Source organism: Triturus cristatus, chromosome 4_2 (assembly GCF_964204655.1).
Source record: "Triturus cristatus chromosome 4_2, aTriCri1.1, whole genome shotgun sequence".
In the NCBI taxonomy this organism is placed as follows: Eukaryota; Metazoa; Chordata; class Amphibia; order Caudata; family Salamandridae; genus Triturus; species Triturus cristatus.
In genome coordinates, this window is record NC_140586.1 from 846,110,685 (window position 1) to 846,127,510 (window position 16,826).

At 47.3% G+C, this 16,826-nt stretch overlaps 1 protein-coding gene across 1 annotated transcript in view; it reads right to left on the reverse strand.

Moving 5' to 3' along the window:
• TESK2 (testis associated actin remodelling kinase 2) overlaps window positions 1-16,826 on the reverse strand; it is a 566,234-nt gene that overhangs the window by 75,593 nt on the left and 473,815 nt on the right. Inside the window, exon 8 of the mRNA XM_085602833.1 lies at window positions 4,329-4,413. Coding sequence (XP_085458959.1) covers window positions 4,329-4,413 — 85 coding nt within the window. The remainder of the gene's footprint in view (window positions 1-4,328; window positions 4,414-16,826) is intronic.

Below are 16,826 nucleotides of genomic sequence, written 5' to 3' on the forward strand. Positions count from 1 at the left end.
TGTCATTTGTAAATATATGTTTCTTTTATATGCTCACTTATAAAATGGCTAAATAAGAAAAATGTGAATATATACACATAAGACAGGATAATTAAAAGTATCCTTGTTTAAAATAATTTTGTTTCCTCCTTACCAATTTTTTCTAAATTGTGTTTCAGATACCCAGGTATTAGGAGGGTTATTGATGGGTATACCCCTAACTAAATGAATTGGTGACACCTTTAAGCATGGGCAAGATAGACGTGGACTTGTCCTGAATGTCAAATGTGTCCAGTAGGAAGTCGTCTTCCACTGGTTCGCTATGCATTTCCACCCCATGGTAGTGTGCTGCTCTCTGCACTAAGTGGTGAAACCCTAAGGAGTCCTCAGGGGGAGACGGCCTGGATGGGTATAGGTCGTCCTGAGGCATATCTGGTATGTCAGGGTTTTGGTAGTCTTCCCATGGGTCTGGGGTCCCCGGTGGAGTGGGGTCCATTGGGGCGTCCGCCGGGTCATAATCTGGATCCCCGAAATCCGGATCTGGGGACGGGGTCGGGGAGCGATGAGGTAAGGGTGGCGGAGACCTGGGAGGGGGAGGGGGTGGAGGAGGTGGAGGAGGAGGTAGTGGGGAGGGCACTCTGAGAGGAGAAGTAGCAGAGTCCTTCCGCTTGGGTGGTGGAGGAGGAGCCGGTGTGTCAAGACGTCTTTTATTGACAACTAAAGTCAATAGCCCAGTCTTTGGATCTTTAAATAGAGTCTTTTGCAAAGGGTCTGGAGTAAAGAGGTCCAGTGGCACCGAATCGACTGCTGGCGCCGATGTTTTCGGAGCCGAGGGTTTCGATGGTTTCTGTGCGCCATGCTTTTTTGGAACCTCCGGTTTTTTCGGCGTCGAAGGAGTTTTCGGCGCCGGAGCGTCGGTGCCGACAGATTTGTGTTTGTGTTTTGTCGGCACCGAGAGTCCAGGCTTCGGCACCGGTGGCTTCGGAGTCGAGCTGGGTATCATTTTCTTCGGTGCCGGATGGTGTTTATCGGCACCAGGCGTCGGCTGGCTCGAGCCCAAGCTGCCGTGAGACTTCTGAGGCTTCGACACCGGGCCCGAAGGTGGGGTGATAGAAGCTGTGTGCTTGGTTTTACCCATGCCTGCAGGAGAGGGTGTAACCTGAGTCTCTTTGGTTTTGGGCGTGGGGGTGGGAGGGGGTACAGTACTCATGACCCGCTGCGCCGGTGTGATGTGCTCCACGTCTGAGTCGTCGGCCTCGGAAGCGCTGACGACGTCGTCCCCCTGCTCGGCGTGTAGTTGCCCCGAAGCTCCGGCGTCGTCTCCGAAGATGTCCGGTGGAGCTGCGGTCGATGAGTGCGCCATGGTGCGTCGAGCTCTTCGATCCCGGATGGTCTTTTTTGATCGAAAAGACTTACAGGCGGGGCAGTCTCTAGCCTCGTGTTCTGGGGAGAGACAAAGGTTACACACCTGATGGAGGTCCGTGTGGGGAAATTTAGACCCACATTTTGGGCACTTTTTGAACGGAGTCCTTTCCATCGGCCGGGACCGGAGTCGAGGAGGGCCCGAAGGCCGGTGCCGATGTACGGGATGGAGAAAAGTGCCGCTTCGAGAGATGAAGATAGATTAAGAAACTCGAAGAACGAGGATTTTCCGTCGAGGCTGGAACCGTAGAATTTCGAAGCCGGAGAACGAAGTATCAAATCCGAGCCCGATGGCGGAAAAAAACAATCTGAGGATGGAGCCGAAGCCCATGCGCAGTACGGACCGAAGGAGGAGTCACCGAACTCGTGACTTCCAAAGACTGTCCAAAGAACAAAAACAAACTGCAAACATCCGGGCCCAACGCCAGATGGCGATCTATGCTAAGTGTACAATCTGCAGCTCATATGCCTCGAACATTATGTTTTTGAAACCATGTCTTCTAGTGGGTAGGCTGAATGCATCTGGGTATATGTGCCCTGGGTCCTCAGTACCTTCAGTGCAATTAGGATTTCGATAGGAAGGCTTCACTACCAAAGCTAAACCTGTGGAAGGTAAAGGTTTTGATCTGATGAATGGCATGGTTTACTTTCTTGGGAATTCAGCGTTTGGCAGAGAAATACATAATTTTGAATGGCCCATTAAAAATGCCCACAGGGGCTTAGAATGGCCCTCGTTTAAGCCAGAGAGCTCTTCTGCCTCAAAGGCCCGGTGAGCATAAAGTACTATGGACTGCAGTACTCACCTGCTACAAGGAAGGAAACACCCGAGGAAACAATTGCCCGCAGAGAAATATGCAAATGTAGATTGTATGAAAAATTATCAAAGTGAATGAGCTGCGCAAAAAGATCTCTGCACAGGACTAAAGAGAAGAAGAGTGTTGGGATCTGGAAACAAAAAGTGTGGTGGTCTTCATTGGAGCCAGGTTGCACACGCGCCTGAGTAGCTGTTGGCAAACTATAGGCTGCACACGCCCCTGAGCTGCTGTTGGCAAGCTATAGGCTGCACACGCCCCTAAGCTGCTGTTGACAAGCTATAGGCTGCACACACGCCTGAGCTGCTGTTGGCAAGCTATAGGCTGCACACACGCCTGAGCTGCTGTTGGCAAGCTATAGGCTGCACACACGCCTGAGCTGCTGTTGGCAAGCTATAGGCTGCACACACGCCTGAGCTGCTGTTGGCAAGCTATAGGCTGCACACACGCCTGAGCTGCTGTTGGCAAGCTATAGGCTGCACACACGCCTGAGCTGCTGTTGGCAAGCTATAGGCTGCACACACGCCTGAGCTGCTGTTGGCAAGCTATAGGCTGCACACGCGCCTGAGCTGCTGTTGGCAAGCTATAGGCTGCACACACGCCTGAGCTGCTGTTGGCAAGCTATAGGCTGCACACACGCCTGAGCTGCTGTTGGCAAGCTATAGGCTGCACACACGCCTGAGCTGCTGTTGGCAAGCTATAGGCTGCACACACGCCTGAGCTGCTGTTGGCAAGCTATAGGCTACACACACACGCCTGAGCTGCTGTTGGCAAGCTATAGGCTACACACACACGCCTGAGCTGCTGTTGGCAAGCTATAGGCTACACACACACGCCTGAGCTGCTGTTGGCAAGCTATAGGCTACACACACGCCTGAGCTGCTGTTGGCAAGCTATAGGCTGCCCACACGCCCGAGCTGCTGTTGGCAAGCTATAGGCTGCACACTCGCCCGAGCTGCTGTTGGCAAGCTATAGGCTGCACACGCGCCGGAGCTGCTGTTGGCAAGCTATAGGCTGCACACGCGCCTGAGCTGCTGTTGGCAAGCTATAGGCTGCACACGCGCCTGAGCTGCTGTTGGCAAGCTATAGGCTGCACACGCGCCTGAGCTGCTGTTGGCAAGCTATAGGCTGCACACGCGCCTGAGCTGCTGTTGGCAAGCTATAGGCTACACACACGCCTGAGCTGCTGTTGGCAAGCTATAGGCTACACACACGCCTGAGCTGCGGTTGGCAAGCTATAGGCTACACACGCCTGAGCTGCGGTTGGCAAGCTATAGGCTACACACACGCCTGAGCTGCGGTTGGCAAGCTATAGGCTGCACACACGCCCGAGCTGCGGTTGGCAAGCTATAGGCTGCACACTCGCCCGAGCTGCTGTTGGCAAGCTATAGGCTGCACACTCGCCCGAGCTGCTGTTGGCAAGCTATAGGCTGCACACACACCCGAGCTGCTGTTGGCAAGCTATAGGCTGCACACACACCAGAGCTGCTGTTGACAAGCTATAGGTTGCACACACGCCTGAGCTGCCACACACGTCCGAGCTGCTGTTGGCAAGCTATAGGGTGCACACACGCCTGAGATGCTGTAGGCAAACTACTTTGTTCTTTGCAAAAATGACTTCTGCAGCATGGCCTTCACACCATATGTCACTGTAGTCCTCCAGAACAACCAGGAAATGCAAGTCTACAGGTCTAACAGCTGAAAACTAATATTACATAGGAGACCCAACAGGTGAGTGAAAGTACCATATGGGAAACAAAGCAGACGAAGGCTAGTCCAATGGCACATAGCGGACATAGTACATTGATGTAACACATACAAATTATTTTCTTTCATCTCAAAAAAGAAAAAATATATATACATTTATGAGCAAGGGTGCCAATAAGAAGGCGATTTTCTACATTAGGAGCCCAATTCATAAACCTAAATTAAGGTAATGCAGAGAAACAGACTAACTTAGCCACTGGCAAAATCAAAGGTGGGGCCAAGGAATGAAGAGTCATTGAAACCACTACACTAATTAAACAATACAACAAAACGTTTACCTGAAATTCAACACCTCAACACTATTAACAATCTTCAAGCGATTAGTGAAAGAAAACATGTCCAACGCACCTTCTCATTGTAGGGTTCATCTCGCAGGACCTCGGGGGCCATCCAGTAGGGTGATCCAACCACCGACAGCTTTTCTTGGCCTACACTGAAAACACAAATATTCTTGTTGCTAAGAACAGATAAAATTGCAACCTACAAGATTGTAACAACTCTTTCACTTCCTGTTAAATTCTTGGTTATACCTCACCATCACAAATAACTGTGAAAGAAAATCCATCTGTAGGAAAACTGACTGTAAAATTGGAGAAGCTCAGTGCACTCCAATTGTTTTATAAGAACACCAATCACCTGCGATGCAACGTAAAGAAACAAAGCACGTTTTCAGGTAGTCATACGGACTACTTTCCCACGCGCCATACGGCAGTGGTAAGGAGCTAGGTAGTACAGCATTCCTTGGACCCAAGAATAAGGGGTTCACCTATGGTTCAGAACATGGAAATCTTAACAGATTCAAACTTTGCTTATCCTAGCATAAAGACCTACATCTTCAGTAAGTTAACAAAATTATGGAGAATGGTAGAACTGCTTCTTGGAGACACGTATTATTGATGTTATTAGACGATAGCTTACGCTACGACGAGATCTGAAATAGAGCTGATGACAAGTCATGTGAAGCAGCTTTTAAGATTAGATAAGAACAAGGGTCGCAGAACCCCAAACATTGCACTACGACAGGAAATTGCTTTCAATGGTTCATAACTGATAAACCATATTTCAAGAAAAAGTTCCTTACCTGTAATAGTAGCAATGAATGCATGTATTTTACAAATTTTAGGTGTAAATGAATAAATAGGAGTTGTCAGGTGAGTGTCTGGAATCATGTTTAGCAGTAAAACTAGTCAAATGTGCATAGACTGCCAATAGCAACAGGTCCAGAACTTCCAACCGCACCAATAAAGTGACAGAGGCAACAAAACCCTAACCACAGGGGAATGTTCTCATTTCCGAGCAGGAAGAGATAAGGGCTTGTGGCAGGCAGGAAAACAGTCACATGTGAATCTACTGATTGTAGCACTAGCACAGAATCATTATTACAGCTAAATAACTTAATTCATAACTAATAAAATGTCCACTGATTCAATGTGTCTATATGCATAGTATACAAGAAGTGAATATCTGAGAAGAGGGCAATGACATTTATTCTGGTCAGGTATGGCTTATCTGAGAACTAGCTCTTCAAGGCGTTATTGTTAACCATAAAGTACACCCTGCTGAAAGTGTAGGCCCTTCTTTCATCTTGCGAGGCAAGCCATGGATTGAGATGCCAGGACTGAAGGTAATTTTAGTATCAAGATTCCAGGCACATCACCAACCAACAGGCCATCTGTGCTGGGACATTTAACTGAAGAAATATAAAAAAAAGTATTTTTAATTTGCCGGATGTATTTAGCCCTGTTGATGTGCATCTGAAAGCTTTCATGGCATCCAGGTTAGAAATCTGTTCTGCAGGAAAATCATGATGTGATAAAAGTGGGGTCTGATTTATATTCTGAATCTGGAACAATCTTAGACAAGAAGCCAGGATGGGTCCAAAAGCAAAAATGACTTACCTACACGCAAGCATGGACTTTGCAGAAATGCTTTTGCTTTCAAGTTCACAAAATCAGGCTGGAGGACATATCAACACTTTGAAAATGTATGACCTGGTTTCTGACCTCTTGAAATCATTAGAAATTACTCGCTGGGAGAAGCTTGAGAGCCAATACAAATTAGCTTCTCAGAACTTGAAGCAGGAACCTGGTATTGTTCTAAAAGTTATTTTTCCTTAATGTTTAATAAAATTCAGGCCTCGTCGTTGAATTCGATTTTTAATACCCATTAAAGTAGTTTTAGATTTTCTGCTGGTCCTATTCCTGACATACAGTATTAGTATTTTAATCTATATTCTGCTTTTCTACATAGGACTAACTAGGCCTACCACAGTGAAAATAGCTTCTGGGTGCCATTCACTGCAAGGACATAACATGAAATGTCGACAACTACTATTAAATACTACGCACACGGCCCGGTGGACTACAAGGAGCACATAAGGTTGATGCATTAATATTTAAACGTTTTCACCTGCGAAAATATTTCATTTTGACAAGTTACATTGCATGTTTTGCAATGTTACATGAAGGCCATACCGGTAGGCCTGAAGCCATGTTTGCACTGCCACTATAGATGATGACATAATAGCTGCTGCAGCTCACTACTGACATTAAACTTCCAAGCCCGGAGTACATTTTGTACCATATACTAGAGATTTCTAGGTGAGTTAAATATAATCAAAAATCTTTATTCGATTCAAAGAATCATCAAAGCTTATAAAACAAATCTTTGTACATATTGTAATTTACATTCTTCTAAATATAAACATAGAAACGGGTTTTATTTACAAGGGTCTAAAATGCAAGACATATATACTGTTTAAATGTTCTCCTTTTAGTCTTGACCCCTATTGCACATGATTTAGAGTTCTTGCCAATACAGTACAAAGATAACTATTCAATTCGCACGAGCGGACCAATATGGGCTCCACTACTGCTGGGATTATTTGATGATTCAATCTAAAACAATTAAAAAGTTAATACATACAAAATTCTAAAAATACATTTTGTTTTAAACTTTTTAAAACTTAAGCCCATTCCTATATCTTATATGGCTGACAGCTAACAAAAATGTGTTAAACGCCAAATACCAAAAGTTAGCCACTGTCAGATTTTAAAATTCCAAGCGACTCTAAATAGCTCCTGATGTCAAATTTCTGCACAGGGGCTTAATCCACTTGTGTCTGGGGGTAGCATAAGCTGCGCAAAAGAATAGAACATGTGCAATATCCTCATTAGCACCTAGTGTACACAGTGAGCATTTAGGATCACTAACCATTAACTGAGGTTTTGCCCATTTAGCTGTAAAAGCGTTGACTTGTAATATCTGATACCTGAATTTCATATAGAGAGACTTTGCCAGTTGTAGTTCAATCTCATCTAAAAAGGACTCCAATCTCGGGGTCAGTTTAAAAGACAAAAATTGAGTAGTCAATTTCCCCAACTCAGGATTTAAAGTGACTGTGTGTTATGACCTGAATCAGGGGTCAGCAAGCTCGGGGTTGCCGAGTAGCTGCTCAAATCTAATTCGGTGAGCCATTTGCGGATGTGGGCCAACCAGGGAAGAGTGACAAATACATCCAAATGCAGTAGCTCCCTCAAGGTCTGCCTGTAAATCTCCAATTCCTCTGTTGTCCAAATTCTGATCCAATAGGCCAATAGCCTCCATTCAGCAAGATATCCTATTCTTTTTATCCCAATATCATGTGTAAGAGGGATCATCGGGGTATTTTTGGGCAAACCTGTAAGCATTCGCATGATTTTGTTTTCCCCAATTATAAGAGGCTTAATATTTTCTCCTCCCCATAGCTCAGATCCATAGAGTGTAGCTGATTGAGCTCCAGCTTTATAAACTTCTAATGCGGGAGTAATGGCCTTTGATGAGGTGGAGTGCTGTTTCTTCACTACAGGAATAGAGTTCTGCATTGGTATTGTATGGACTTATTTATATGAGACTTCCATGTAAGTTTTGAGTCTAGTGTAACACCTAGATATACAAAATTAAGGACACATTCCAAAAGCACCCCATTCAATGTTAATCTTTTCTGAAAGTTTTTATGTGGATTGATAGCCATGTATTTAGTTTTATTGGGGTTTACCTCAAGTCCTTTTGTCTTGCAATAGTTGTCAAGGCTATCAAGTAAGTTTTGTAGACCCCTAGGTGTTCGCAACAGCAGTATTGTCGTCGTCTGCAAAGGTGAGGGCAAAAATGTGGGTGCCTCCAAGCTTGGGGGACTCGTGTAAAGCGTATGGAAGATGCTCTACCATGTCATTTACGTATAATAGGAACAGGGTTGGCGCCAGGACACAGCCCTGGCGCACTCATCTCCTAATCGGGATTTCTTCCGTCAGCTCCCCTCCTGGACCCCAGCGAACCTTTGCAAAGTTCCCATTGTGAAGCCTTAGGATCTGATCTAAAATCTTCACTGGGACTCCCGGACTCTAACGATTTCCATAAAAGATCTCTGGGAATGGAATCAAAAGCTGCCTTCAGATCTATGAAGGCAACATACAAGTGTCCATGTTTTATCTTTGTGTACTTCCAAGCTGTAATAAAGAGTCTGAATACTTGATCAATTGCGCTTATTCTCGGTCTAAAACCGCCCTGACAAGGTGAAAGGATGTCTTTCTCAGCCATCCAAGCATTTAACTTTGCCAAAATTTGCTTGGCATACACCATTTGGGTAATGTCTATCAGGCTGATTGGCCTGTAGTTCGCTGGATCGTCCCTACTACCCTTTTTGTGGATAGGGACGATCTTAGCCCCCTTCCCAGTATCTGGGATAGGCTCTCCCCTGGCTATTGCATTGCACAATTGATTCATATATGGAGCCCAAACATCTGGGGCGTGTTTCAAAAGGTCCCCGGGAATTTTATCTGGACCAGGCGCCATTGCTGACTTTATGCTATCTATAGCTAGCACAGTGTCCTCTAAGCTAAACTGAAGGTGTGTAGTATGTGCTTCGGGTAGGGATGCCTCAGTGAGTGCTCGTGAGTCTAAGGCGAGTACATCTGGTGCGGCATAAAGCATGGAGAAATGTCTCGCCATGTACCGGGATCCAAAAAGTGATCAGTAGTCACCTTACTCACTTTGTTCCCCTGTGCTAGTAATTTTCAAAATTTGTATTGGTCTCTAGTTTTTGCAGCTACAATGAGGTCACTCCAGCTAGCGTCCTCCCAATCCCTCAAGGCATTCATATGTACTTTTTTGTAAACTGATCTGGTTTACATCTTTAGATTTTAGTGCCCCCAAGAGTCTGCGTTTGACATTGGAACATTCCTTATTGAACCATGGGTTCGAGGATTCTGGTCGCGATCTTGGTTTATTGGTGTTCCTCTGGGTTTTGGTTAACTGTATTTTTATAATCTCAGACATTTGATGAATCTGGGTGAACAGTATGGACCCTGGACACGACTCTGCATAGCCAGTTAGTAAATTGCAGAAGTTGTTTTATATTTTAGTGAGGGGCTCAACCTGATCTAATATTGTTGGCCATTTGACAGATCTCCGATTGTTATTTACTAGTGGGAGACGAATCTCTTAGGTTTGTTGGATTCGATGGGTGTTTAGCAAACCAACTTCCCACTAGATCTAGACATAATGGTAAATGATCACTCTCCCATCTTTTGTCAACTCGAAAGTCTTGGATTTTATTCCAGTATGCTATGCTTGCCATCACATAATCAATGCAGGAAGTGGCGTTTCCTCTAGTAAAAGTACTTGAACAACCATTGTCTGAAGGGAACCGCCCATTGCATGCCCTTTAACCCTCTTTCAATGGTAAAGTGAAATATTTGAGTTGCAGATGTAGAGCACGCCACCTTTTTGTTTGTTGCAAGTAGAGAAATTCCCCTGGCCAAATCTTCCTCCTGGAAGATAGTGTCCATTCCGGACATCGGTTCATAGCAGCAATTAAAATCGCCGCCCACCAGGACTGCTCCATGTGGCTCAATGCTATCAAACACTTCCTCAAGATGTCGGATACCCAATGCTTCCTTTGTACACCCCCTTGGTCTTAGATATGTATTAAAGAGGTGTGTGAGTAGTCCATTCTCAGATTTACACTTTATCCTGAATATGCCCTTGGAACCAGAGTTCACTATCTCTGTACTGGTATTTAAAGTATTTTTCAACCAGATGATCAGCCCACCAGAGGGTCTTCCTCTCTTCGATGGAATGGCCCCTATATGAAAGGTTCTATAGCCCAGTTTATACAAAGGCTCAACCGCCCATGTCTCCTGGAAGAGGCACAGGTCAAAGTTATTAACATAGTACTGCCAGTCTGGATCAGAAAGTTTTTGATGTAGCCCAGTTTTTTTCCAGGACAACATCTTTAACATTTTCAGGGCTATATAGGAGGGAGGCCTATCGGGGGTTTTACTTGGGGAACTCTGGCTATTATTGACAGTGTTCATATCGATTGCTAATGGCTCTTGTAGATGGTTTCTGTGCAAATGGGCCTCTTGTAAAACATGAGGCTTGTGAGCTTTCCTTGAATGGAGTCCTTCTAGGCCACGCATGTAGTCAACTGATTCTAGATTGGGAGTCCCCTCAGGTGCTAACGATAGACTGTTTGTCTCCGCCGCTGATGTTTTTGCTAATCTAAAACTGATTTGACTCGAAGAGTAAGTGTGTTCTTAAATTCATAGTTCTCAAATTATCTATGATAGTTTTGGCACGAAAAGTTAATTTTATGTCGTCCAGGTTCCCTGTTTCTTGCCAGATGCGTTCAGCTTTTAGGATGTCAGATCTTATTATAGAACAGCATGGACGTTTATTTCTGATCCAATGCGTGACTTTGTTTATTAGAGACTCTTCGTACTCTCTGGTTTCGTTATTTAAACTTGGGACAATGGTAAGGAAAATACTATACGCATTTTCCCTAGGGCTAGTTATGAATTGGGGTAATAGATAAGATCCCCTTAGATGTTGGCTACCGATAACCCCCCGATCTAGTCTGGAGTTCTGACACAGCCATTCCTGTCCCCTACGGTTTGGGCCGTTTTGTGTACAAGTCTTAGAGGGGTTATTAGGTGCCCCTTGCCATGAAAATGGGGGCATTCTGGGCCTAGCCTCCAAACTGGTATTTAGGTTATGTTTACTCGCTGGTAAGGATTGACAAGGAATATGCTACTTACCAGTATGCATCTGTTCTTGGCATGTAGAGCTGCAGAGTTGTACACTTAGCATAGATCGCCATCTGGTGTTGGGCCCGGATGTTTGCAGTTTGTTTTTCTTCTTGGACAGTCTTTGGAAGTCACGAGTTTGGTGACTCCTCCTTCGGTCCGTACTGCGCATGGTCTTCGGCTCCATCCTCAGATTGTTTTTCGCCAACAGGGAAATGATGGAGCGTAGTAATAACAGTGAGAAACCCATGTGTTGTATCTAAATAAGATGTACTGGAACGGATACAGGTAGCCGGGGAGGCGGGTGGGCGTGTACAACTCTGCAGCTCTACATGCCAAGAACAGATGCATACTGGTAAGTAGCATATTCCGTTCGAGGCATATGAGCTGCAGATTGTACACTTAGCATAGATTATATAGCAGTACCCAACCTTAGCGGCGACCACCGGTATCCGTTGCAGCTGTTTGAAAAAGTGTCTTTAGTACAGCCTGGCCCACCCTAGCTTGCTGCTTGGAATGCACATCTACACAGTAGTGTTTTGTGAAGGTGTGCGGTGTAGACCATGTGGCTGCTTTGCAGATGTCATCTAAGGGTATATTCCCTAGAAAAGCCATAGAAGCCCCTAACTTTCTTGTAGAGTGGGCTTTAGGAGGAACAGATAATGTTCTCTTTGCCTTTTGATAGCAAATTTGTATGCATTTTACAATCCACCTAGCTATCCCTGATTTAGAAATTGGGTTGCCTTTATGTGGTGGAGAGAAGGAAACGAACAATTGTTTAGTCTTCCTGAAGGGTTGCGTTCTTTGTATGTAGTATAGCAACGCCCTTTTCACATCAAGTGTGTGTAAGGCCCTTTCTGCAACAGATTGGGGTTGCGAAAAGAAGACAGGTAATTCCACTGATTGATTGAGGTGGAAGGGGGAAATGACTTTGGGCAGAAACTTCGGATTTGTGCGAAGTATGACCTTGCTGTGATGCATTTGTATGTAGGGTTCCTGTATGGTGAACGCTTGTATTTCACCAACCCTTCTAAGGGAAGTGATAGCTACAAGGAAAGCTGTTTTCCAGGTGAGAAACTGTAGCTCACATTTGTGCATTGGTTCGAAGGGCGGACCCATTAGTCGTGTAAGAACTAAATTTAGATTCCATACAGGGGAAGGTGGTGCCCTGGGAGGAATTACGCGTTTAAGGCCTTCCATGAAGGCTTTAATAGCGGGCACTCTGAAGAGTGATAAATGCTGTCTGTTTTGTAGATAAGCAGCGATCGCTGCCAGGTGTAGGCGTATGGATGAATATGCCAGGTTACACCTGTGAAGATGGAGCAGATAGCATATGATGTGTTGTATGGATGCATCTAGAGGGTTGATTGTATTGTTACGGCAGTAAATTACAAATCTTTTCCACTTTGCGGCATAGCATGCTCTAGTGGTAGGACGTCTGGCTTCCATGATGATGTTCATGCAATCAGGGGGAAGGTTAAGGTATCCGAATTCTAGGATTTCAGGAGCCAGATCGCCAGGTTGAGCTGAGCTGGGTCCGGGTGCCTGATTTCTCCATGGTTCTGGGTTAGGAGGCATGGGGATAGATGCAGTTTTTGATGTGGTACCACTGACAGTTGTAGTAGCGTGGTGTACCACGGCTGCCTGGCCCACGTCGGAGCTACCAGAATGAGTGTGAGGGAGTGCTGTTGTAGCTTCCTGACCACTAATGGAATTAGTGGGAGAGGTGGAAAGGCATATGCAAATCTGCCTGACCAGTTCATCCATATCGCATTGCCCTTGGACAATGGGTGTGGGTATCTGGCGGCGAAGCTTGGGCATTTTTTGTTTTCGTGGGTGGCGAAGAGGTCTATCTGAGGATGCCCCCACTGTTGGAAGAATGGGTGAAGAACTTGTGGATGCAGTTCCCATTCGTGTAGTTGTTGCGTTTGTCTGCTGAGCAGATCTGCCATGGTGTTTCGTACGCCTGGAACGTGCTGTGCCAGGAGAAAGATGTTTTGAGGAATTGCCCATCTCCATATGCTCTGGGCTAAGCGGGAGAGCTGGGGAGAGTGTGTCCCCCCCTGTTTTTGGATATAATACATTGCAGTCATATTGTCTGTGCGAATGAGGACTGCTTTGCCCGAAATCTGTTTTTGGAAAGATTTTAGGGCTAGAAAGATCGCCAAGAGCTCCAGATGGTTGATGTGGAGCGATTTTTGCTGTGGCGTCCATAGACCTTGCATGGTGAGGTGTAGAAGGTGCGCTCCCCAGCCGGAGAGCGATGCGTCCGCTGTTAGAGTCACCTGAGGAACCGGGTCCAGGAACGGCCGCCCTTTGGAAAGGTTTGTGGTGTTCCACCACTGCAGAGAGTGATGTGTGCGGCCGTCCACCAACACCAGATCCGTCAGCTGCCCCTGGGCCTGGTTCCACTGTTGTGCTAGGCACTCTTGAAGTGGACGCATGTGGCGTCTTGCATGGGGCACTATGAAGATGCAAGACGCCATCATTCCTATAAGCTTCATAAACACTCTTGCTGGAAGAGAGTGTTGAGGAAGGAATGTTTTGCGTAAGGCTTGAATGCTTGTGATTCTGGCTGAGTTTGGATAGGCAATACCTTTGGAGGTGTCTATAGTGGCCCCGAGATATTGCTTTGTGTGAGATGGTATGAGGTGGGACTTTTGGTAGTTCACCGTGAAGCCTAGCTGGTGGAGCAGTTGGATGGTGCTGTTTGTATGTTGCACACATTGGTCGTAGGACGCGGCTTTTATCAGCCAGTCGTCTAGGTAAGGGAAGACGTGAATATGTTGACGTCTGAGGTGTGCTGCTACTACTGCTAGGCATTTGGTAAACACCCGTGGTGCGGTGGTGACCCCGAAGGGGAGAACCGTGAATTGGTAATGTTGCCCGTCCACCACGAACCTGAGGTATTTCCTGTGAGAGGGGTGTATTGGAATGTGAAAGTATGCATCTTTCAGATCCAAGGTTGTGAGGAAGTCTCCCTGGCAGAGGAGTGGGAGGACTTGCTGTAGGGTGACCATGTGAAAATGGTCTGAATGTATGTAGGCATTTAGAGGCCGGAGGTCGAGAATGGGTCTGAGGGTCCCGTCTTTCTTTGGTATTAAGAAATATAGGGAGTAGACCCCTAGATTTTGTTGATTGACGGGGACCTGCTCTATAGCGTGTTTTTGGAGGAGTGAGAGTACCTCTTGTTTGAGCAGTGGGGAATGTTCTTGAGACATTGGACGGTGCCTTGGTGGGATATTGGGTGGGGTAGATGTTAGTTCGAGACAGTACCCTGACCGAATGATTTGGGTCACCCATTTGTCCGATGTTATGGACTCCCATGTGTGGATAAAGTCTTGTAGTCTGCCCCCGACCGGAGTGGGATGGTCTGGGGGGAGCGGAGGGGAGTCATTGTGCGGGTGGGGTGGCAGAACGGGTGTTGTTGGTTTTGCCCCTGCCCTTATTGTTGTTGCCTCTGTAACCGCCCCTTTGATTGCCCTTTGAAAAGGTATTTTGAGGAGGGGACTTGTAAGAGGTAAAGGCGTTATCGGTGGAGGAGCCTCTGCCTGTGCCACGAAAGGACGAGCGTCGAAAGGAACGTTTAGAGGCTTGTGTTTGGAGTGCCCCCATAGACTTTGCTGTGTCTGTGTCCTTTTTCATCTTTTCCAACGCTTCGTCTACCTTTGGCCCAAAGAGAGTTTGCTGGTCAAAGGGGTGATTGAGTATGGACGCCTGGACTTCAGGCTTGAACCCTGAGATCCTGAGCCAGGCATGGCGACGAAGCAGGACACTTGTATTTATGGCTCTAGAAGCAGTGTCGGCTGCATCGAGGGCACACTTAATGGAGGTGTTTGTAATTAGTTTACCCTCCTGTATTAGGTCATGAGCCTTGCGCTTGTGTTTTTCTGGAAGGTGCTGCATAAGAGCCTCTAGTTCGTCATAGTGTGCTCTGTCATATCGCGCAAGCAGTGCTTGTGTGTTTGCAATGCGCCACATGTTTGCAGCTTGGGAGGCGGTGAGTTTACCAGACGCGTCCAGAAGTTTAGATTCCTTGTCTGGCGGTGGGGCTTCTCCTGAGGATTGGGAGTTAGCCCGCTTTCTAGCTGTGGAGACAACTAGGGAATCTAGGGGAGCAGGGCCCTTAATGTATGCAGGGTCTGTGGGTGCCGCTTTGTACTTCTTCTCTATTCTAGGGTTCAGTACTCTGGCCCTGACAGGGTCTTTGAACACCTCTGTAGCGTGCTTGGTGACACCCTTAAGCATGGGTAAAATAGAAGTGGATTTGTCGTGTATGTCAAATGTATCCAGTAGGAAGTCTTCTTCCACTGGTTCACTGTGCATGTCCACCCCATGGTAGTGTGCTGCTCTCTGCACTAAATGATGAAACCCTAAGGAGTCCTCTGGAGGAGACGGCCTGGATGGGTATAGGTCGTCCTGAGGTATATCTGGTATATCAGGGTTATTGTAATCCTCCCATGGGTCTGGGGTCCCTGGTGGAGTGGGATCCATTGGGGCGTCCGCCGGGTAATTGTCCGGGTCCCCGTCATCCGGATCTGGGGATGGGGCCGGATCGTAGTGAGGTGGAGGTGGCGGAGACCTGGGAGGGGGAGGGGGTGGAGGTGGTGGAGGAGGTAGGGGAGGCGGTAGTGGGGAGGGCACTCTGAGGGGTGAAGTAGCAGAGTCCTTCCTTTTGGGTGGTGGAGGAGGAGCCGGAGTATCAACGCGTCTTTTCTTGATAATTAAAGTCAATAGTCCAGTCTTTGGATCTTTGGACAGAGTCTTTTGTAGAGGGTCTGGTGTAAACAGAGCCAGTGGCGTCGAATCGTCCGTCGGCACCGGTGATTTCGGAGCCGAGGGCTTCGATGGTTTGTGTGCGCCATGCTTTTTTGGGGCCTCCTGTTTTTTCGGCGAAGGAGTTTTCGGCGTCGGAGCGTCGGTGCCGACAGATTTATGTTTGTGTTTGGTCGGCACCGAGAGTCCAGGCTTCGGCACCGGTGGCTTCGGAGTCGAGCTGGATATTGCTTTCTTCGGTGCCGGATGCTGTTTTTCGGCACCGGGCGTCGGCTGGCTCGATCCCGAGCTGCCGTGAGACTTTGGATGCTTCGACACCGAGCCCGAAGGTGGGGTGATCGAAGCTTTGGTCTTGGTTTTGCCCAGGCCGGCAGGCGAGGGAGTAACCTGAGTCTCTTTGGTTTTGGGCGCGGGGGTGGGAGGGGGCACAGTACTCACGGCCCGCTGCGCCGGTGTGATGTCCTCCACGTCGGAGTCGTCGGCTTCGGAAGCGCTGACGACGTCTTCTTCCTGCTCGGTGTGTGTTTGCCCCGAAGCTTCGGCGCCGTCTCCGAAGATGTCCGGTGGAGCTGCAGACGATGAGTGCGCCATGGTGCGTCGAGCTTTTCGATCCCGGATGGTTTTCTTCGATCAAAAAGACTTACAGGCGGGGCAGTCTCTGGCCTCGTGTTCTGGAGAGAGGCAAAGATTACACACCTGATGGAGGTCGGTGTGGGGAAATTTAGACCCACATTTTGGGCACTTTTTGAACGGAGTCCTTTCCATCGGCCGGGACCGGAGTCGAGGAGGGCCCGAAGGCCGGTGCCGATGTACGGGATGGAGAAAAGTGCCGCTTCGAGAGATGAAGATGATGATGAAGAAACTCGAAGATACGAGGATTTTCCGTCGAGGCTGGAACCGTAGAAGTTCGAAGCCGGAGCACGAAGTATCACATCCGAGCCCGATGGCGGAAAAAAACAATCTGAGGATGGAGCCGAAGCCCATGCGCAGTACGGACCGAAGGAGG